General features: G+C 47.9%; 1 protein-coding gene across 2 annotated transcripts in view; it reads right to left on the reverse strand.

Annotated features, from left to right (window-relative positions):
• HDAC6 (histone deacetylase 6) overlaps nt 1-23811 on the reverse strand; it is a 39923-nt gene that overhangs the window by 10625 nt on the left and 5487 nt on the right. For both annotated transcript variants that reach the window (XM_082205387.1, XM_082205388.1), the window contains exons 3-23: nt 23160-23264; nt 22497-22585; nt 17862-17946; nt 16369-16409; nt 15207-15303; nt 14552-14649; nt 12957-13061; nt 12089-12157; nt 11769-11895; nt 11510-11575; nt 11357-11416; nt 10038-10127; nt 9806-9912; nt 9652-9719; nt 9107-9287; nt 8101-8229; nt 7777-7945; nt 6637-6770; nt 5888-5956; nt 4484-4676; nt 3273-3422 (exon numbers count right to left, since the gene is read on the reverse strand). In XM_082205387.1, coding sequence (XP_082061513.1) covers nt 3273-3422; nt 4484-4676; nt 5888-5956; nt 6637-6770; nt 7777-7945; nt 8101-8229; nt 9107-9287; nt 9652-9719; nt 9806-9912; nt 10038-10127; nt 11357-11416; nt 11510-11575; nt 11769-11895; nt 12089-12157; nt 12957-13061; nt 14552-14649; nt 15207-15303; nt 16369-16409; nt 17862-17946; nt 22497-22585; nt 23160-23264 — 2232 coding nt within the window. The remainder of the gene's footprint in view (nt 1-3272; nt 3423-4483; nt 4677-5887; nt 5957-6636; nt 6771-7776; nt 7946-8100; nt 8230-9106; nt 9288-9651; nt 9720-9805; nt 9913-10037; nt 10128-11356; nt 11417-11509; nt 11576-11768; nt 11896-12088; nt 12158-12956; nt 13062-14551; nt 14650-15206; nt 15304-16368; nt 16410-17861; nt 17947-22496; nt 22586-23159; nt 23265-23811) is intronic.

Genomic DNA, 23811 nt, shown 5'->3' on the forward strand with positions numbered 1-23811 from the left:
ATCCCAAAGGACCTCTGTTGGCATTCAAAATACAAAAAAAGAAGCTTCTAGTCCAGTGTTTCCCAACCGGTGTTCCGCGGCACACTAGTGTGCTGCGGAACGTTGCCTTGTGTTCCGTGGGAGGGAGGCGGGCGAGTCGGGCGGCGAGAGGCGGGGCGGCGAGCACACGCGGGGCGGCGAGCGAGCTCCCTCCCACATCCCATCGCCGCTCGCTTCGGCCAGCCTACTGGAGGAAGGCGCGAAAACCTCGCGCATGCGCAGGCCTTCCGCTTGCGACAGCCCAGTAGGCCGGCCGAAGCGAGCGGTGATGGGATGTGGGAGGGAGCTCGCTCGCCGCCCCGCGTGTGCTCGCCGCCCGACTCGCCCGCCTCCCTCCCACGGCACACCAGCCTACCTCCGTGGGAGGGAGGCGGGCGAGTCGGGCGGCGAGCACACGCGGGGCGGCGGCGGCGAGGAGAGGCCGCCCAGCGCGGGGCTCTCGCCGTCTGCCTGCCTGGCTGCCTGCGAGCTCGGCGGGCAGCGCTTCCATCCGTAGCGCCCGCCTCGCGGCTCTCATTCCCTGCCCCTGCCAAAGCTCACCCAGCCAAGCCGCGCTCTCCTTCCTGCCTCGCTTTGCTGCCTCCTCCCCCCCCCCACCCCCAAAGCTTGGAGGTTCCCCGGCAGGAAGGAGGGAACTTAATCCTCTCCAAGGGCTGCGGAAAACAGACGTGCAAATGGGGGCTTGCCAGCTCTTCAAGCGCCGCCGGCTTTCTTCGGGAATTACCGCCCGCCAAGCCCGGTAACGCTGACAGGCCGAGCCGCGGGGCTTGGCAGCGCAGCCGGCAGAGTGTGGGAAAGGGCGGCCGCCACGCGCCGGGCAAGGCGAGACTCGACGGGGAGGACACCGGCAGCAGCGCCCCCCCCGAAACCCGCTCCGGGCAGGTAATTCACAGAGAGTGGACAGAAGGAAGCCTTAAAGGGCTTCAGCCTCCCAGAGTGGCGGGGAATAATAATAATAATAATAATAATAATAATAATAATAATAATAATAATAATAATAATAATAAAATTGACAGGTGGTGTTTTTCTAGGTGAGGGGGTGGGGACTGTAATAACAAAAAAATCAGCTGTATATCAACCGCTGTTTTGCAATGAGGAATTGCAAATAAGGAAGATCAAAAGGAGAATGTTTTTTTTGGGGGGACTCTCTTCCTCTTCCTCCTCCTCCTCTCGTTCTTGCTCCTCTTCCTGGCAAAAGGGCTGCTGAGATCCCTTCTCTCTTGGGTGCCGGTGGGTGCTGTGACGTTGACGCTGCTGTGGCAAGTGCCTTTACTTAGCAGAGTGCATTCCCCTTTACACAGGAGGGGAGGGGAAAAAATTGAAACTTACACTTTCGTGCGTCCCTCCCGGCGCGACGCTGCGCGCTGACGTCACGGGGCTGTAATGGTGGTGTGCCTCGAGATTTTTTTCATCAAACAAGTGTGCCTTTGCCCAAAAAAGGTTGGGAAACACTGTTCTAGTCCTCAGGACCCACTGTCACTGGGTCCGTGAATGATGATGGCTGCTGTTTGCCATGATGGAGGGGGAACTGTGAGGTAGCAACAATGAAAAGAAGGCCGACTTTACTTTTCTGTAAGACGCTCCCTATTTTGGGGGACTAAAATTAAAGAAAATGGGGGGAGATGGCCCAGAGGATTGTCCAGAATTGTTGAGCTATTTGGGGGGCGGGAGTGCAGAAAAATCACTCACCCAACTGACAAACACTAACAATCACAAGCAATGCACACTAAATTGCTGAGGCAGCAGCCAACCCAAAGTAGCCCTTGACACAGCCACCATTCACCCACCCAATCCCTAAATCCTGCTCGCAGCTGCAACCAAACACCCATCCCCCCCTCTGCACTATCCATGTATAAGACGACCCCCCCCCCATTTTAAATTTTATTTTAGAGTAAAAAAAAACCTCGTCTAATACACAGAAAAGTATGATGCATAATGCTCGAGGGTACAACAGACTTTGCACCTATGTTGTTTTGTGGTAATTGTCACAACAGATCTTTTAAAGCAGGACAGAAATTATTATACAGTGGTACCTTGGGTTACATCCGCTTCAGGTTACATATGCTTCAGGTTACAGACTCCACTAACTCAGAAATAGTACCTCGGGTTAAGAACTTTACCTCAGGATGAGAACAGAAATCGTGTTCCGGCGGTGCGGCGGCAGCAGGAGGCCCCATTAGCTAAAGTGGTGCTTCAGGTTAAGAACAGTTTCAGGTTAAGAACAGACCTCTGGAACAAATTAAGTGCTTAACCCGAGGTACCACTGTAGTCAGGTTGCGTATGGGGTAAGGCTGAGAGGGTACGGCTTGCCCAAGAGAGCTAACGAGTTCATGGCAGGGGGGAGATTCCAAACCAGAGGCTTCCTGAGTTGCAGTTCACCTGCTTCGCCACTAGGCTACACCAGCAGCCTTTAAGTAGAGCGTAAGAGGAGGGAAGTATGGAAATGTTGGCTTTGATTACTTGGGGCTCGGTCACATTTGCCCCACTGCTTTCCCCCAGGAAAACCCACTCATTAGCACTCAATGAGAGCAAATGGCAATTTGGGTTTTCTCTGGGTTGACGTTTGCTCCTATTTAAAGCTAAGGAGAGGGTTTACCCTGGGAAATGAGCGGGTCAAGGGAGAAATTGATTGGATCTGTGTTTTTTAGAATCGGGGACGAGCCCTTACTTGCTATGAAAGGAAGAGGGCAAATGAGGACTGTTTCTACTACAAGTAAAATGCCCACTGCTAATGCCTTGCCAGGACCATTCAGGTTTGCATCCTGGCTGTCATCTCTTCTTCCCTGTCAAAGCAGCCAAGGCCGAACCCAGGGCAGAGTCCTGTCCCACAGCACAGGTACCTCCAAGTGCAGAAGTCTGCTTTCCCCACAGCAATGAGTGGCAGCCATTCACTGAGAGGCAAACTCGAGTCACTGTGCTGCAGTGCCAACCCTGGCAGGCCTTTCACCTTTGCAAAATGTCAAAGGCCTTGAAATGGAGAAGGTGTACTTAACTATTTCCCTGTTTCCACCTGAAACATTCTCCCCACCTTTTACCACCCCGCAGGGTTCCAGCTCCAAAAAAGTATTATTTATTTTCACCACTCTGTCGGAATTGTTTGCTGTGGATGCCAGCCCCGCATTTACTTTCCTGCAGTACTCCACCCCTTTCTGAATAACCAGGTGTTTCCTGACCCTGGAGATGGCTCACAAGCCGTGCTCCCCAAGAAGTAAAAAGCGTGCACTCTGTCCTACCTCCAAAACAACTGCCACCTTGCCTCCGGCCAAACCCAGGAGCAGATGGGTCATGTGTGCGTAGCATTCTGGAGTCACGAGGCATCCGCCCAGCGGGTCCCCTCGAGCAGCGTCAAAGCCAGCAGAAACCAGGACCAGCTCTGGATTGAACTGCAAATGGAAGAGGCCCTTAATTCCCCTTAATAATAAAAATAAAATATTTGTACCCTGCCCATTTGACTGGGTTGCCCCAGCCACTCTGGGCAGCTCCCAGCATATATAAAAACATTAAACCTTAAACAGCTTCACTATACAGGGCTGCCTTCAGATGTTTCCTAAATGTTTTAACATCTTAACATCCGATGGGAGGGCATTCCATGTGGGGAGTGGCCACTACCGAGAAGGCCCTCTGCCTTGTTCCCTGTAGCTCCACTTCTCACTCTTCCTCCCTGGCCAGAGATGCTGCTTCTTCAGCCCCTTTCTAACTCCTCCGATCCATTAGGCATATCCATCTGCCTGGGACAGGGATGGCCCTCCGAAGACTCCAGCTCCCGTCAGCCCCAGCCAGCACTGTCAATGGTGAGGACTACGTCCAGCCCAGCACAAATACTGCTTGCACTTAACCAATTAACCATTTTCCATTGCTGCAGTCTAGCACTTATTTACAAATTTGAAAGCACATCCACGCTACTAACTAGTTCACCGATCATTTTCTCTTTCTGGCACTTATAAAGGAGCAGTGCTGGTTAGGAGCTTCTTAACAGCATTGTCACACCCTCCCCAAACTACCCATTCATTGGGAGAAGCCATGGCTGCTCCTTGAGGAAGGGCCATAGCTCAGTGGTTAGAGCATTGGCTTTGCAATCCCCTGCATCTCCGGATAGGGCTGGGAGAGACTGCTGCTGGAAACCCTGGAGAGCTGATGTCAGTCAAGGCTCTTCCCCTGCTGCTTTCCCCCGGGGAATGCCATTCTTTAGCGATCAATTGGAACAAACGGCAATCAGGTTTTATAGCTAAAGAGCGGGTTTTCCCTGGGAAAGGAGCGGCGACAAGGGGAAAACTGCTCAGATCTGTGCTTTCTAGGCAAGGGACAAGCGGAAGTGTGGATGAGCCTTTCCTATGTTCCTGTGTTGAACCCTATCCGTGCCACAAGCCTAAGAGTGTGCCTGGGCTTCCAGGAAGTGGAGACTGGCACCAATCCACCCTCATTCCCTGCCCCAAACATTGCCTACCTCATAGCTGACAGGCATGACTATCTGATGGAAGGCAGCCAGGTACTCAGGGTCCCCCATGCGGGGACAGTTCCAAGGCACGTTAAGGGTGAAGCCCTCCCCAGGCCCCAGGCCCACACGATCATAGTCTGCATCTTCGGAGGTGGGGAAGAAAGTTCCATTGTCATAGCGGTGGAGGGAGACGTACAGGACACTAATTTGGAAGAAGGCGAAGCAATCAGAGAAAGGGGACGTTGCAGCTTCACTTGCCCACCCCCAATCACAAATCAGGATGCCTAGGAATTGCACAGCTACAACTGGATGATCAAGGGCAGGATAGGAGTGCAAGTCATTCCTGGTCCCACCACTGAGCTCAGCCTCGAAGGGGCTTACACATCTCCCACCTCTTTTCTTGTGGCCTCTGCCACCTTGCACAGATGACTTGTGCCCTTTCCCTTGCTATTCTGGTCTACTGACCATAACAAAAGAAATCTACATACATTTCTAACCAGAAGTTTTAAAGTTTGTTTAAAAGACAAAACTCTGTTCAGCAGGAAGAAAAAGCACGAAGGCTATTCTTGCCTGTTGTTGCTTGTTTAAAACTTTTATTTCTTAGCAATTAGTTTTTAGCTAATAAATAATTGATAAAAACTGGAAAAAAGAAACTGTGCCAACAAAAATGGAATGCTAAGACAAACTGTTAGCGTATATTGAGCTGGCTAGATTAACAGAGGCAGTTAGAGATCACACTAGACAAGAGTTTCAAAAAGCATGGTGAAAATGCAGAGAATACTTCACAAAACAGTGCCATAAAATACATACCAGGACTTGTTTTGATTAATGTCTGCAGGAGACTTTGTGGATATTTAGGTTATAATTAGAAAAATCTTAATAATTATTCATAAAGGAAACAGTTTATAAGAAGTAAATAAGGAGGCCAGATACAGGATAAAGGAAGTCTTTTATTTGGTTGTTTGTATTGTTGTATGTTATGCTCATTGTATGTTATGTTCACATTTAATGAGGGTGGATTTCTGTATTGGGGGGGGTTATGTTATGTTGTAAATAAAATTTCCAATAAAAATTTATAAATTAAAAAACAACAACTTTTATTTGTGATGTTACTTGATGCCTCTGTTTTTAACATTGCCTTGCAAGATTTAAAACATTTTAATTAATAAGTAAATGGTTCTGTGATCCACATGGCTTATTCCAGCTATGTATAAGGTGGGTGAGTTTCTTGACGCAGAGTGTTAAGGCTTTTTGCCCCATTTCACAGCCGCCATTGAAAAGGAATTAGAACTACCCATCTCAAGCCTAAAGCTGAGCGGAAATCCCCACCACCAGACCTACATCTGCAACCTTGGAAGAGATTTAGTGCCAGAGTTTCTTTGAACAGGGGAGATGGGAAGCAAAATACGTTACCTGGGATCATCTTCAAACATGTGCTGTGTCCCGTTGCCATGGTGAACATCCCAGTCTAGTATCATCACCCTGAGGAAAAGAACCAGAATTGGACAACCAGCTACATTTATGCTAGAAACTGAGTTGCAAATAGGCTGCCAGGCCACCAGCACTACAGTTCCCAGGACTCCTGGTGGGGGACAAATAATAACAGCTAAACCTGCTGAAGTTTGTAGAACGAGATACACTCTGTGGGGCTATGCAGATACAGTGGTGCCTCGCAAGACGAAAAGAATCTGTTCCGTGATTCTCTTCGTCTAGCGGTTTTTTCGTCTTGCGAAGCAAGCCCATTGAAGGATTAGAGGATTAGTGCTATAAGCGCTATTAGCGTCTTATCAGCTTATCGGATCAGCTGATAAGCGGCTTAGCGGCTTAGAAAAAGGGGGGAGGAAAAAACCCCCGCAGGAACTCGCAAGACATTTTCGTCTTGCGAAGCAAGCCCATAGGAAATTCGTTTTGCGAAGCACCTCCAAAATGGAAAACTCTTTCGTCTAGCGAGTTTTCCGTCTTGCGAGGCATTTGTCTTGCGGGGCACCACTGTAGACTGATGGAGCAAATCTGCAACTGCCCTCAGGTGCTTCTCTACATCCCTGACCTCATCACCAGCAAGCCGCGCCCACTCTCAGCACACAACTGCAATGCTGCTGTCAAGTGGCTAGTCCTCTCTGGGTACTCTGTGCCTCTTGGGAGTTAGCCAGGTGCCACTGTACCTCATAGGATGTCCAGCAAGCCGCTGTGCATATCGTGCTGCCAAGGCCACAGAGTTGAAGAAGCAGAAGCCACAGGCGGTGTCTGATTCCGCATGGTGCCCAGGGGGCCGGACAATGGCCACAGCGTTTTGGACCTGATGCCCCAAAGGAGGAAAAAGTGAACTTGGATCAGTACCATAGTGTCAGGGCTGGAGTCAGGCACAGGTCAGGAACGAAACAATATTTCAATGTATCGTTGGTATTTAACTCCTAGCAAATTAGCTGAGATGTACAAATCAAAGTCTAAAATGTGCTGGAAATGTAAAGAAAAAGAGGGTACTTTTTCTCATATGTGGTGGCCATGATAAAAGACTTCTGGTAAATGATATATAATGAACTGAAGAAAATGTTTAAAATAACTTTTCCTAAGAAACCAGAAGCCTTTCTTTTAGGTATTATAGGGCCAGAGATCCTGAAGGACCAGACAAAACTATTTATGTATGCGACCACAGCTGTGCAGAAATGGAAAGATGGTATCACTCAGACCAAAGAAGAATGGCAGACAAAACTGATGAAGTATGCCAAGAGGGCAAAACTTACAGAAAGAATTAGAAACCACGAGGAGGTCTTTAATAAAGAATGGGGAAAGTTTATAATTTATTTGAACACCTATTGTAAACAATTACAAACACTGGTAGAATTGACAGAAAACTTGTAGTAAAAATTTGAACTATGGACTGACAAAGGATTTATAAAAATAGAGTTATGATAGAGATGCAGAGGGGGAAATCATTACATTAAGATCTACAGTGGGGGGGAGGGAAATCAGAAGAGATTACAGTATATGCTTATGTAAAATTGAAAATACAATTTTTTTTAAAAAAAAAATACATAAATTAAAAAGTTAATTATTTATTGAAGGAAACAAACCACAGCGCCAGCCTAGTGGTCTCAGCAACTCTTTCTAGGAGGTCTTGCCCTGATGAAGCAGTTGCAAGGACTGAAGGTCCTTGCCTTCCCAGTGCCCACTAGGACTCCTCCTCTCCAGGGTCTTTCCCTGAGTCCCCCACCACTCAGTCCTGCCTTCAGGCCTCCAGGATGGTCTGCACCTGGAGCAAGATGACTGGCCACCCCCTGCCCCACTAGGCCGCCAGCACTCACCTGCCCAGAGAGCACAGCCTCTACTGCACTGAACGCGGAACCAGCCGCCAGCCGAGCGCACTCATAGGAGCTGGCGCAGATGAAGATGGAATTGTACTGGTCGCCCTGGCGATGCAGGTCACGGGGCTTCATAGCCGCCGTTGACTTCACCGTCTCCACGTAGGCCAGGCTGCAGAGAGGAGACGCAAGACAGAGTCGGCACCCCCCCCCCCACGGGAAGAGGGCGGAGCCTCAGAAGTTACTAGCCCACCCTTTCTGGGACACCCACCCTAACCCACTCCCAGAAGCTGCAAAGGCTCTTGCAATCTGGGGCTGCATCTCCACCTGTGGCACATCCGCAGCTCCTCTTCAGAGGCGAGCCGGGCCGGGAGCCGGCAGCACCTTTCCGTCAGGCGAAGCTCCCCGTGGCGCTGGAAGATCCGGGAGACTCTCTGAGGCAGCTCTGGATGCTGACTATGGAAGAGAGGGAGCACTAAGGGAGGGCCAGGCGCCGAGACTCGGGAGGAAAGTGGAGGACAAGGGGGTGTGGGAACCTGCCCCCCAACCTTCATGGGAGAGATGGCGAGGACTTCACTTGCCCACTTTTTAGGGACCAGCTATGTAATTCCCCCCTTCCCCCCTCCACAAATAGCCACCTTGCGGGGGGGGGATATAGATAGATAGAAGAAGAAGAAGAAGAAGAAGAAGAAGAGGAGGAGGAGGAAGAGTTTGGATTTCATATCCCGCTTTATCACTACCCTAAGGAGTCTCAAAGCAGCTAACAATCTCCTTTCCCTTCCTCCCCCACAACAAACACTCTGTGAGGTGAGTGGGGCTGAGAGACTTCAGAGAAGTGTGACTGGCCCAAGGTCACCCAGAAGCTGCGTGTGGAGGAGCGGGGAAGCGAACCCGGTTCACCAGATTACGAGTCTACCGCTCTTAACCACTACACCACACTGGCTCTTGAGACCCCATTCATCCCTACACTGTGGTCCTGATCTGGAAGAGCCACCTCCCCAAATCCTTATTTGCATAGATAAGAAGAAAGCTCTTGGGGGAGTGAATGGGAGTTCCCACACACACAATAGAAGCTTTCAACCCTGTAAGTATTATCATTCTCCCATATTGCATGGGTGTATGTGTGGGATGCTCCTGCTGAGAGGACAGTAGTTAACCCTTTCCAGAGCCAACCCCCTGCAACTGTACTGGGGCTTGCGGGGGGGGGGGGGACTTTCCACTGGCTCCCACAGGAGGCTTTGTTCAAGCCTAACTGCAGCACAGGATGGTGGCAGAGGAACCACAAGCCGCATCTGGCCTTGAGTTAAAAGCTGTGCATGGAATTGATCCCTACCTGTCCCACATGTTGTAATGCTCCGTCATCTTCTCATCATAGACCAGCCCAGTGCGGGAAGGGGGCCGGGGTAGCATCAGTTCAGCCGCTGACTTGGACAGGATCTCTGCTGCTGGCAAGGGGTGGCCTGGTGGAAAAACTGTGCCTGCCTCTCTTCCATTCTCCCGAGGCACATCAGTACCTGAATCATTATAGGGGGGAAGGCAGGGGAAAGTAGGTGATTTGGGTTCCTCTGCTTCCTGGAAGGAGCTGCAGCCTGTGGGGCTAAGAAGACAGGCTGGCCCAGGATATTTCGTTGATTGAGGCAGAGCCACCAAGAGCCACAAGCAGCATGTACTGCCACAAGGGCTATTGCCCCCCACTTCCTGGTAATAATAAAACAAATTAAAGAGTTAACCATTTGCTGCCTTTTCATGACACCCCAAATCAAGCTGTCTGAGGCAGGGCCAGCCCTGGCAGGAAGTGAGCAGAACCAAAGAGGACCAGGTTTGCTGCTTGCTGCTTGAGAAAGAGGGCAAAACAGAGGCAGAGCCTGCGGAACTCACTGGTTCTCCGGAGGTTCTTCCAGTACTTGCTGTGAACTGCAAGGGTCTGGGAAATGGAGCAGAGGGCACTGTTGGGAGGGAAAAGTGAAGGCGGCCATCAGGAAACGCTCAGGCACAATGCTTGGGAAGGGGCCCAATGCACCCGCTCTCTTACCTGGCACACGGGGTAAGAGGAGACTCCAGCAGAGGACAGGGGTCTCCTAAAAGAGCCTTGAGGACTGCGCAGGTTCCCTCTGCCAGGGACTGGAGATTGTAGCCACCCTGAAAAGGAGGAAGAAAGGGAGAAGATAAGACAGCCACAGTCCCTGCACGGAGAGAGCAGCTAGATCTGTACGGGAGCTGCTCTCCTTCACCCAGGAACAAGATGGAAAGTGTACATTGCTCACCTCCAGAGACAGAACCAGCTTGCCTCCAGACAGCGGCATCAACAGATGTGTCAGGTGAGCAAAACATGCTGGCGTGGCTGACATCTCCCCCTACAGATGCAAAAAAAGTGGATTTTGCTCTTATATCTTACTTTTGGGGTACAGGCTGACTGGGTGGGGAGTGGTTTCTACTAGAGGAGATTAAAAAACCCAGAAAAAATATGAGGGTCAGGTGAGTTAGTTGCCTCCACTGCAGCCCCCTGAGAAGCTCTTTAGAGGGCCTCCAGCAGCTCCATGGGCTGGATATACAGGACTAATTAATATATTGTGTTTTAGGCCCCATAAAAGCAATCTAACCAATGTGCCCTCCAGATGTTCTTGGAGTCCAACTCCAATCAGGTTTAGCCAGCATGCCTGATAGTCAGGGATAACAGGAGCTGGAGTCCAGCATCACCTGGGGGGGGGGGAGCCAAGCTGGGGACAACTGCTAGAAGGGATGGAGGACCCCTCTGCCTCCTAGTCAGATGGAAGTGCCACCATGTTGTCTACCTAGAGCTCAAGCACGCCTCAGATCTAGATAAGCAGCACAGAAGCAGCAGGGACCAGAGGATTTGCAGAATGAGAGGTGGGGAGAAGATTCCTTCCCTCCCTCTTCCTGCCCCTGCAATCCTTCACCCCAAATCACTTTCACCAACACGGGAGAACATGAGCACGCCCAGCATGCACACACGCACACGCACACCCACCCACCAATCACAGCTTGAATGAAAAGCTGAAGCTGGGAGAGCAATCTGCTCCTTCCCACCTGGTGCCAGTAGCTCTTCACTCAAGCTGCTCACCACTGAAGTTGGAACCAAGAGGGGGAGAACGGGGCTTGCAGCCTGGCCTCATCTTGTCACTAGTGTTCACAAAGTGCAAAGTGGCCAGAGAATCACTTCATTTCCTGTTCTCTCTTTTATGTCTTCAAGACAGGAGACAAGAAGCCTTGGCTATCAGCTGGTCTGGGGGATTTAGGACAGCAGGGTGGGAAGAACAGCACAGCTATGTTGAGCAGATGCGGTGGAGAAGACAGTCTGTCCAGCATTGCAGATTGTTCCCTGCAACGTGCAGCAACAGGGCTGGGCACATTCTAAGGCAAAAAGTTCCCTCTTACAGGGCAAACGTGCAGCCCAACAGACTCTGCATGGAAAATGTGAGCCCAGGACACACTCCTAAATCCTCTTTGGGGTAATAGGTGCTCTGCAAGAATTCTATATAGAATGGTTCCCTTCAGACAGAAGCCTGAACACTGCTGTGGAGCGAGGGCTGTTCTGCAGAGTTTGCAAAAGACATTTTCATACCTTGGGGTCACCGATTACAGAGTCAAAACCAGCAGCAACCAGGACCAACTGGGGCTGAAACTGCAAGAAACAAACAACCCAAAAGGAAATGGGTAAGCCAAAGATCTCACTTGATCTCCCATTAACCAAACAATTCTACTTCCCAATCCTCACCTCCAAGGCCACAGGCAGCAGGATATGCAAAAAGGCAGAGAGGTAGTCAGCATCCCGCATCCCTATCTGGAGGGACAGACAGAGCACATTAAAACTCTTGAAGGAGAGCCCTAATCCATAAGCAACTCATTGAAACACAAACAGACACACAAAAAACCTTGTCTTAGAGCTGCCACTATTGAGTTGGGGCTGTGGCAATGAAACACACAGGTAAATCACTCTACAGGTAAAGGGCACCCCACCCACTAGCATTTCCTACCTGATTCCAGGGCAGGTTGATGTTGTAGCCCTCTCCCCGACCTCTGCCCACAGCATGACTGTCAGAGTCTAAAAGGTGGGGCCAGAAGCTGCCCCCTTCATAGCGATGGATGGAGAAATAGAGGATGCTATGAACAGAAACCATGGCAGATACAGCAGTGAGAAGAAATATTGCCCATTGGTCCAGCACTCTTAGCCCAGTTGGGCTACAAGCCTTCCAGCCTGCAGCCCATATTTAACTAGACCACCCCTTCTTTTGCAAATTCCTGTTCACCCCCAAACAGTCTTGCCCAATACCCTCTGATCCCTTTTATTCTGCACCTGGGATTGTCCTCAAAGAGGTACTGGGTGCCTTGTCCATGATGCACATCCCAGTCAACAATAAGCACCCTAGAAGGGAAAGAAACATGAAGGGTCACCAATAATAAGAGAACTCTACACAGAGCTCAGCTTTCTGAAAAAAGAAGAGTTACCATCAATGCTCACTGTCAATGACATCCCTCCAATGAGTCCTAGATATTGTAGACCTGCAAAATTTGGGATAAGATGCCACCAGTATGCTGATGAAACCCAGCTCCATTTCTCTGTAATTATTAGCATTTTTATTTCTAGTATTCAGGCTAATTACTGCAATGCCCTGTAGTAACAGCCCTGTAGCCCAATATTATTCCCCCTCACAGGACAGATGGATTTTCTGAAGCCAAGAGAATACTGGCTAGCCTTCGGACAGCTAATGGGTTCATGGTAAAGATGACAATGGAACCAGGGGCTTCTTAGTTCCTATGCTATCCACAATTTGACATAAATGTACCAGCTGCACTTTACTTTAAAAGAAATGGCAAATTGTTACTGAAACTTCAGCTCAGGATAACTCTACACTCCCTTTCTGCACAAGTACAAGGCGGGTGACTGCTGTATTTTCTACAAAGCAGCTACAACTTGCCATCAAGAGCAGCCATGTTTCTTTGTAAAAAGGGAGGCAAAGATCCACCGCTGAAAAAGTCTGGAAAAGGGACATTAGAAGGCTCCTCTTTGGTAGATTAATAGCCTTGATCCTCACTCAACAGAGGACCAAAGTCCTGGATTGCTCTCCTATGAGAAAGGTTTGAGGATACATGCTGTAAAAATGAAAGAGTTCATTTAGGAGGCCTGCCTCTATGCACCTCTGACGTGGGTCCACGATACTCACCGCTCCACTCCCAATTTTTGCCGCGCATATTGGGCTGCGATGCCTACATTGTTGAACATGCAGTAGCCATCCATCTTGTCACGTTGAGCGTGGTGTCCAGGTGGCCTGAAACCAAAAAGGTAACATTGGCTAACCCCAGAACGAGAATGTCACATCAGGAAGAGAGACTTGGTGATTCCAGAAAGTGTCCAGCCTTATACTTTGGTGGGCCTCTAGGGGATGTTCCCAAAAGTGTTGGAGACATCATCACATGCCTTCTCACACCTGTCTTGTGAGAAAGCACCATGAAAAGGAAGCAGTTGAAAAGCACAACCACACATCTGCTTCTGGATCAGACAAGGGGGGCTCCTCCCATTAGCCCCCCAGCCCTCGTTCAGAGGAACTACCGTAAATGTTTTCCAGGTGTGGATATTTTTGCTTTAATATTATTATTCTTGTTTGTTCTTTGTTTTGCTCTTGAATTCTGTGGGAGTGGGGAGGGGGCTGGTTCAATGCTTACTTCCTCTCCCCCAGAGAATCCCTGATTCTTTGTGGGAGGGGAACAGGAACCTCTGGGAGTCCTGTAGCACCCTAAATTTGTTAACATTTATTCTGGCATAAGCTTTTGTGAGAATTCTCAGAACCACCGTGCCAAGTCATGAGAATGATTAAAGTGGCATAAATCAAATATGTTTTGCAAGGTTAGTATGCTCTCTGTTTCAATGTATAAAAATTCAGCTGTAGATACCATGCAGCAAACACAGAAGTCATGGCCTCACTTTTCTTGTGTTGCGTGTGCAGTGGCAGATTTACGTATAAGCTAAACAAGCTACAGCTTAGGCCCCCACTCTCTTGGGGGCACCCAAAAAAATTAAAGGAAAAAAACCCCTGGATGTAAATTTCCAAAATATAAGATAAAAAACAAATAAAATTAAACCTACATACAACAACAGTGTTTTGTGTTGTGTAGGCTCCTATGATGTAAGTAATGGGTACCGCCTGCTAGCCTGCTCCCTAAAATATCACTGGTAATTATTTCACTATTAATATACTTCTTCTTAACTGTATTTCACTATTAATATACTTCTTAACTGTATTTCAACAATTACTTTGATAAAATATTTTTTCTTCTGCGCAAATGGCTTTAGATACCTTTTAGGTCCATAAATAACTATTTGTCATATATTCAACACAACAAACAGTGACAATTTGTTGTTGACAAAGGACAGCTGGACATATAAAGGGCCCCATTACCTGCAGTAGCTTAGGGCCTCATCAAACCTAAATCTGGCCCTGTGTGTGTGTGCACGTGCATGCACGAGGGATACTCATCTTCTTTCCTTACCATTTCTCCCCTACCTTCCTCCTCACTTGTGGTGTGAAGAGAGAGAGAAAGGAAGAAAGGACAGACAGACACACCAAAGAGAAGCACATGTGTCCTTTGCGCATAACACACTGGGAGAATTTATGTCCCTTCCTACACTTGCGAGGGAACCTGTAAAATTGAGGAGCCAAGTGTGCTCTTGATGGAGCTCCAGGACCACATTTAAGCACAACTCCCCCACCCCACCCCCGCTCAAATCAAACAACAAAAAGGATCCTTGTTTCTGCCATACCTGACCAGAGCCAGGCCGTTACGCAGCTTCCCAGCCAGCACCTTCTCCACAAGTTGCAGGACAGAACCAGCAGCAAGGCAGGCGCAGCGGTAGGAATTCTGGGGTAGGGGAAAGAGAGCCAGGTTAACAGGTTAACCCTGCATCCCATAAACAGGCTACCCAAGAGCTTAAGGGCCCTCTTGCCACCTATATATTTTCACCATACATCCTCAAGGGATTCTCTCAAGCTCCATAGACACAGCGTACATTTAAAGCAATACATTTAAACCCAGCCAAAGAATCCTGGGAAATGTAGTTCATCCCTCACAGAGATGCAACTCCCATCACTCTTAACAAACTACAGTTCCCAGGATATTTTTGGGGGGGTGCGTGCTCTAAATGCACTTTAAATATATGGTATATATGCAGCCTCAGACTGCAGGCAAATACAGTACGAAGGAGGGGAGAGGGATGCTCTTGCAAAGGAATGATTAAATTCAACAGAAGCTCCCAGAGCCACAGCAGAGGTGTCAACTGCTCTGGGTCAGGAAACATCAACTCTAACCATAAGAGCTAGAAACTTGCTCTTCTTTTTATTTTTAAAAAAGCTCAGATGACTCGATTGTTGTTCAGATACCATGCCATAGGGAACGTACAGAGCTTTGTGGATACTCACTGGGTGTAGATAGACAGAATCATATGTGTCCGACAGAGATCTCAGCTCAGCCTCACTCATGGTTTCAGTAGATTTCATCAGGGCCAAGTACTCAGGGCTGTTAAAAATGTGGGATAACTAGCCTCATATAACCATCACGCTTAAGTCAAATTATAATGGATGAATGGGTCAATACCATACAGAAAGCTATCCTGCCAGGCTTAGCAAGGTCACTTCCCCTTATCTTGGGAGGAAATGGGTAATGAAGCTTGTTGTTCAATCTCCAACCTACCTGAGAAGTTCAGTGAATAAAAAGGTTTGAGATGGATGCTCCAGCTCAGACTGTATGGCTCTAACAAGTCTCTCTTGAGTTTCAATACCAATAGTTTAGGAACTTTCACCACTTTGGAACTAAGCCAAGCTTTACTGCCTGTGCAACTTTTTCTGAATGCTGAAACACATGAACCTGACCTTTGGAAAGTTTGTAAGTAAACCTTTTTTTTTAAATAGTTCTTTTATTAAAGATTTTCTTATGTTACAAAACAAACAAATAAACAAGGAAAAGAACATATAGGCTCTTCCAGTGTCTAGTTATGATGTTTCTAGCTGCTAAGAGTGTGACATGAGTTCCTTGTCGTGTGCAAGTCTGTTGTTTTCCTGGAAGGTATTTAAAAGAGCTAGTTCTGGAGTTGCTTCTATTACATGGTATCTAACACCACAGAAGCTGGCGCTGATACACCAAGGAACTTCATCTAAATGCTGGAGAGGCTGAACCTCCATAGGCACACACCTCCACATGTGGTGGAAAAAACCCCATTTTCAACTTACTAAACATGTGGTCTTTTTCTATGCTAGGAGAAAAAAACTTGGAAGGACCTATTTTAAAGGTCTAACAGCCTATATTTCCATGTTTTACTTTGCAGCATATTTTATGATTTTAAGTCTCTGCTGGGTTCCCCCAACAAAAAGTACTTGTCCCAAATGTGGATCTTGGCATCCAGGAATTCTCCTTTCTATATACTCATTTTATCTTGAACCAACAAAAAAATGCAACGCGTATCAGCAGGACCAGGCTTTCCAATGAGGCTTTCTAATGATGCACCATCTCCATATCTCCTCTACAAGTCCATGAACCAGCTCCCTGCCTACCCCCCCACCCTACAGCTCGAACATCTGCTTTTACCTGTGAGCCAAGAGGATTTCTTCCTCAGAAATTTCTTGAGCCTGTAAAGAAAGAGATGAACGTTTAGTACCTGGGGAAAAGATTCTGGATTTCTCATTCCCCAGCTATTATTTATTAGATTTTACCCCGATTTAGGTACAAGGGCTGAGTGATAGATAGAATTCAAACTGACTTCTAACTGACTTTGCAATCTCTGATCCCAAAGATACATGGGAAATTATCAGAAAGACTCTCACAGAAAAAAGTGTTCTCGCCATGCTTGAGGTTGCAAAGCACAGCACTTGCTCTCCTATCCACTTTGTGTAGAGATTTCCAAAAGGGGTACATGACAAATTTGAAGAAACATGAATCGTGTAGGCTGTTTATGTTGGCCAGATTCAACATGTTTCCCTTGATGGTAGTGAGAGGAAGATACTTAGCTATCCCAGAATTAGAGCATCTCTGCAAATGCAGAAAACAGGAACCCGATACTCTAGAGCAGGGGTCTGCAACCCGCGGCTCCGGAGCCGCATGTGGCTCTTTTACACCTTTGCCGCGGCTCCGGGGCAGATACTAGCGAGGGGAGGAGGCGCATTGTGCGCCCCGACACTCCCCACTGTGGCGGGCGCTGTACTGGCTGTGAGGTCGCATGGGGGCGGTGCGTGCGTTAGTCACGCACCGTCCCGACGTCACCTTCCCGCCCGCTGTCAGATCGCGGCTCCGGAGATATATTTGTTTTAAATGTCGCAATGGTTTTGCGGCTCCCAGTTGTTTTTTTCTTCGAAAATGGGTCCAAGTGGCTCTTTTTGTCTTAAAGGTTGCAGACCCCTGCTCTAGAGCATATATTCTTTTCCTGTGATTTCGGCAGTTATGCCAGAAAACAATTATTTGAGGCCCTAAAATTTAATAGACAGATTTTTACACAACCAACTGTTCAGGACCTGCTGGCGGACAGCGATGATCAAATTACATTAATAGCGGCTGAATTTTTAAATGCTGTCCATGAAGAAAGAATGGGCTATGATAAAGAGACTTAGTGGTTTTTAATGGTAGGTGATGTTGCTGTGTTGTATTATATTATATTTGTACATCGATTCATCTCTTGGAGTTAAGAATAGGACTAGGATAAATTATGTTCGTGGAGCCCATATTCTATACAGTCTGTATATGATGTTTGTTTGTTAATGTGTGGTGTGTTATGCCTAATAAAGGATTTTGAATTGAATTGAATTGAATTGATTTTACCCTGTCCTTCCTCCAACCAGCTCAGGGAGGTTTATGTAGCTCTTTCCCCTCCTGCTTTCATCCTCACAACAATCCTGCAAGGTGGGTTAGGCCAAGAGTGAGTGACTGGCCCAGGGACACCCAGCTGAGCTTCACAGTAAATTGAGTGAGCATTAGAACTCAGGTCTCTCCAAGTCTTAGTCTGATATTCTCAGTCACTACACTGACTCTCAACCCTTCTGGCCACCCCTGAGTTCCTCTTTCCCCCCACCTGCTCCCCTTCTTCTCACCTCGACTGGGATGCAACGTTCCAGCAGTCCACATTGCAGCAATTTGTCTCGTATGGCTACCAGCCGCTCTGGACACTCTGGGAAACTGGGGAAAGAGGTAACAAAGAGGGGTGTAGGATAAATCAAAAACACATTAAATTGGAGGATGGTAGAAGGATCGGGATGCTTTGGGTCAACAAACAAACTAAGGAGTCGGGAAGGATTTGGGTGGCGGGGGTGTTGCAGGGAGATTCTCACCCTGAGAAGAAAGGGAGAAATAGCAACAACATCCAACCTGAACAAAATACACACAGGCACAACTGATACCTCTTGACCCAAGGCAGACTCTGACGATGTCTGATTAGAGGCAAGTTGGTAATCTTTATCAAGATCCCAGCCCTTTAATCTGACAGATTAAAAATTACAGCAAAACAAGCAGGGTTGGGTAAGGAAAGCCTTATTATCAAGACTTTTTAAACCACCATCATCATAAAGGAAGGAGCACAATGAAACAAGGAGAAGACAGGAAGGGATATACGGGAGACTGGAATTAAAGTGGAAGGGAATAAGATATTTGGGTTGCAGATTATGGATGGCAGTGGGGAGAGCAGGTGAGGAGAGTGAACAACAGACTACAATCAGAAGCTACTGTTGAGTAGTCTGAAGTGTGAGACTTTTGAAATTGGAATAGATGTGCAGAAGATGACAATTTTCAGAGAATCTAGTAGCTTACGAAGACACATGGCAACTCTGAGCTTTTATGGTAATGGATAAAAGCTCCTGCTTAAAATATGGGAAACTCAATCCTCAGTGCTTCTCAAACAATTCTCTATTCATTCATTTATTATATTTCAAATATATAGTTTACTGCTCTGTCCCCAACTAGGCTTGATGGCAATAGATTTATAAATAAAAGGAAACCAGCAGCCTTCCAGATGTGGCCAGACTACAGCTCCAGTCACCCCTGCCCATTGGGTCATGCTAGCTGGGGCTGATGGGAATAAAGGACTGTCCACCAGGGGTACCATCTTGCCCTCAGGACTGTGGGTGCCCACCGCCGTAACGCGGACATGCGACATCACACACACACACCTGCACATAGTGCTTGTGACGTCACATGCATGATGCATGCACAATGGGGAGCTCCTCCAAAAACGCAATGTGACGTCGCATGCCATGCATGTGATGTCACAAGCACTATATGCAGGCGCATGTGTGTGACGCTGCATGCCTGCATTGAGACAGCCACCACCAGCTCCTCTTCCTCCTCCTTTCCGCAGGGAGGGACTTAGAGACAGGAAGAGGATGCCCTGTTTGCTGGCTGCAGAGGGTGGAGCTGAACTGCTTCTATCTTGGATGCAGCGCTGCAGAGGCTGCCTGCCTTTCTCTGGCTTTCCTCATCGACTTTGTGGGTGCCCGGCCCCCATAGTGATATTATTGTGGGTGCCCAAGCACCCAAGACCACCTGGAGCTGGCTCCTATGCTGTCCATAGAGATGCCCTGCTTGAATGCTCCCATGTGGAAAAGAAGCACATACCCCAAGATTATTATTATAAATTGGGGGGGAAGAATTACTCCAGGGAGAGTTGCTGAACTCTTCCCCCCGGTAAACTAGTACTTGTAGAGAGGGTTGTATTGTGGAAGGTGGGGAGGGGGTTGCACTTGGAGGACCATTCAATTATGCAAAACACACACACACACAAATTCCGCTACCTTCAGCCTGAACTGGTACAATCAGAGTTGGGGCGGGTGGGAAAGGGCTGCTTTGTTTCACCGATTCTAGAAAACGGTCTCTCCATTGTGGGAGTGGTGTGACAGCCTCTTTGGCGTGGCCAAATCTCATGCTACTCCAGTAATATGTATTGGAAGGAACCAGTCTCTTGCTTTATCAGAGTGACCTTTCCCACCTCACATGGATGTGGCTCCCAGAATGCTGTGGCGATTTACGAAACAACCAAAATGGTACTGGAGAAAGAATCTGTGTAGGAATCAGGAGATAGGTGCTTGCGGGTAGTCACACAAGTATTGTGGAGTGGCTGGCATGGTGCCATGCCAATGCTCTCCTAACAGCACTTACTGGCATGATGCAGAGTTAAGGTCAGGGCTGCGCAAGTGTTGAGCGGAAGGCGCCACCTGCGCACCCACAAAGCCTCACCCTCAGTGAGGGCAACAGTGCAGGACCATCCTGCTGCACCAGTTGCACCTGCCAAGTACAAAACCAGATTCTAGATCAGGGATGCAAAACTTGTGGCTTTCCAGGTGTCGCTGGGCTCCAACGTGCATCAGCCCCAGTCAACGTGGCCAACGAAATGACTGCCCATTAGCATCTCCCAATTAGGTTCTCTCCCAATCTCTGTTGCACTGGATTGCAGCCTAAATGATGAAATTGCAACTGCTTCTCTCCAAGTGTGAGAAACACAGACCCTACAGAGGAAGACTATCATGAGATTTGCACTGGAGCGGAGGCCAAGAATGCAGGGGCAACACAATGGCCGGATATTAAGGGCAAGAGGGGTAAACCAAGAGGGAGAGGGAGAATAGTGGAGAGTGTGTGGTGGAACTGTGTTCAGACTACACTGGAAGTGTGAGTCAAGTGGGATGAAATAATAATAATAATAAAAAACAGCATGGATGTACAGGCAGCACAAAGGAGGATAAGTTCAGGATTATATATTTACCCACATCCAAACCAAGGGTACTTTTCCCCCCCTGCCGGGAAAAAAATAATCAATGGTTTTGGAATTAGGAAACATACATTAGATTCCCAAACTGCTTGCAGCAGAGTGCATAATGGGGAAAACGTAGTCTAGCAGGGCCTAAGGGTAACATTATCCACATATATCTTAGTATGTGTTTTCAAACCAACAAACTTTCCCCCACAGCTTCCCCCCTCCCATTCTCTTTCAAGTCATTCAAACATCAGTAGAAACAATCATAAGAAGGTTGACACCGAGTTAACAAGGGCATATGGAGTACCTAAAAGCTGCAATTGGGGGGGGGGGGGCGGGCAGGCGGGCTTTGGAAGTGCAATAATGCACACCGTTTTTGGTCTGGTATACATTGTCCTCCCAGGATTGAATTTGGGGAAGGAGGCTGAGGGAAGAGAGAGAAACCTGCTACACCAGTTTGCAGCAGCAACAAGCAGTACAAGGGGCTCATTAGCTGGTATTTGGGGCATCATCAATCCCCTTTCACGATATTCCTGGAGCTGATATTCTCTACTGACCCACCTCCAAATATGATGCCAAATAAGCTTTCAAAAGCACAGCATACAAGCATCATTTTAAATTAAAAAAAAAGGCAGACAGCTCTCTTATGTTGAGAATCAAAACTGAAGACTAACATTGCTATCCTAGACATGTCTACTAAAAAATAAGCCACATCAGCTTCAGTGGGTCTTACTCCCAGGTACGTTTGTATGGGATTGTGGCCTAAGTCAACGTATGACTTGGAAGCAAGAATGTCTGTCTCCTGAAGTATGAAGTGGGGAAGGGAAGGGAGATTCACCTTGCAGAAGAAAAACACACACATCCCAACTCCTGATTTAGGCATGCCTATATAATACACCCCATATTATATTAGGGTTTTAGGGAGTAGGACACTGAAACTGGGGTTAGAGGCAAGGAATAACTACATGGTCTGAGGGAAATGGTTACAGCTGTGACAATTGTTTGGTCTGAAATTGGTAACATCAGATTTTAGAAGTGATGCATCAGTCCATGTAGATCAAAGCTGGGGAACCTGTAGGCCTCTAGGTGTTGTTGGACTACAACTCCCATCATCCCTGACCACTGGCCACGCTAGCTAAGCTGATGGGAGTTTGGGTCCACTGACTTCAGTGCAGGAGGTGGGGGCAGACACAGGTTCCCTGGTGTCAATCTAGACTGTAGAGCAGCTAACGTAGATAGCCTCAGTTGGTTCTTTCCCTGCTTGTCTTTTGACAGGAAACTCTCTCTCTCTCTCTCTCTATATATATATATATGGGGGGGGTATGAGCATTTATAATAATTTGTCATAACATAAGAAGTGGCCAAATTCATTACTTTTTGCCTGAAATAGGCTCCAGTTTCAAATGGAGACGCTCTTTGGATAGCCATAAAAGATTTGTTTGATATAAAAGAAAATTATGAAAATTTTATGCAACTTAGGGTCAGGATCAGCTCCATCTTAATCATGTTGGTTCACACAGCATGATGGTCTATTAAGTCCAATGGGATGGGTGCCCTGATCGATCGGATCAACCTCCAACGCTCGGTTTCAGACAGTGGCCAATAAGCGGCCTTTCGGGAAGCCTGCAAACGGGGCAGGAAGGCTTCTAACATTCAGCTTAAGAACCTAAGGAGAGCCTGTTGGATCAAGCCAGTGGGCTATCTAGTCCAGCATCGTGTTCTCATGGTGGCCAGTCAGGCACCTATGAGAACCCCGCAAGCAGAACCTAAGCACAACTGCACTCTCCCCTCCTGTGGCTTTCAGCAATTGGTATTTGGAAGCACCCTGCCTCCAGCTGTGGAGCCAAAGTATAGTAGCTTCCTTGTATGGCCCTGGGTTCTAGTTTCATGAGAGGGAAGAAGTCCTGAAATCTAAGCCACTTTAAGTTTTCTGGGTATCAAGCTATCAAAACAAAGACTTGAAAACCACACTTTCACTCCTAAATACCTTTCATCCCATGTGCAGTGAAACTGTGTCATCCGTTCATCCCAAACCAGGCCAGTCCCCACTGGTGTAGCACATTCTGTGGTGAGATCCTAGTTAAAAGGCACAATATTGAACAGCGCTGTAAGTAAAGTGTGTGGGGAGTCTCCTTTAACCCCCCAACTGCACGCATATAGCACCACTCCCATCCATCACAATCATGCTTTTCACTTAAAAAGAAATCAGGTAACATCTTAGATACCAATAGCTATATTTTTCTAAGGTGGCCAATTCTTCAGCAGCTAAAACTGCAGCCCCCTGGAAAAAGAGCAGAGCAGTCTGGTAAACATCCTGAAGAGGAACGCTTTACCCAGCAACGTTTTGATGCAGGACTCACTTGTTACACAATATAGGAAGGTACTTCTGTGCATGTACAGGGCACCTTCTCAACAGCACTGAGCCAAAGCATTTTGCCCCCAAGGGCTTATGAGAACAATTGAGGGCATATTTCCAGAAAAAAGACCAAACACAGTCCGTCAGCTCAGTTTCCCCAGCAAGAGTGCCATCTTCCAAGGTCCCTCTGGCCACACGGTTGCATGCATGTGTACACACTCTATCCAAACACTCCCCAACAGCCAATGCTGCTTCCCCAACACCAAAGCTCACGTTTCCAAGTGCTCAACCTACCAATCGCTGCATGCTTGAGAGCAGATCCTCCGCATCTTTGTTCAACCGCTTGGCCCGCCCTTTCCGTTTGGCGTCTGGCAACCCTCCCTTCTTCTTAGTCTTCCTCTGGAGAAGCCAAGAGGTAGCACAGGGTGTCAACAGAGGCAGCAAGCCTCTCCTCTCTTTCACAGAGCAGAAAGGGTACCGTATTTTTCGCTCTATAACACGCACCAGACCATAACACGCACGTAGTTTTTAGAGGAGGAAAACAAGAAAAAAATATTCTAAACAAAACAGTGGATGTATGATTTTTGTGGTTCATGCTGTGGCCACAGAAATGTGATCTGACGGTGAGTTTGGCGTAGCCCAATGCAAAAATCCTGAGGATCCATGTGGATCCATGCTAAAGTCGCCCTAAAGTCGCAGGGACGCTGGGGGAGTGAACAGGAAGCAGGAGGAGGAGAACAATCCCTCTCTCACACACAGACACACAGAGTATCAATCCTAAAGTCGCAGACGAGGCAGGGGCACTGGGAGTGGGAAGCAAGAGAAGGAGAACGATCCCCCCCCCTCACACACACACACAGTATCAATCCTAAAGTCGCAGGAGAGCGCAGGGGCGCTGGGAGTGGGAAGCAAGAGAAGGAGAACGATTCCCCCCCCCCTCTCTCTC

Source organism: Podarcis vaucheri, assembly GCF_965113315.1.
Source record: "Podarcis vaucheri genome assembly, chromosome: 17".
Taxonomy (NCBI): Eukaryota; Metazoa; Chordata; class Lepidosauria; order Squamata; family Lacertidae; genus Podarcis; species Podarcis vaucheri.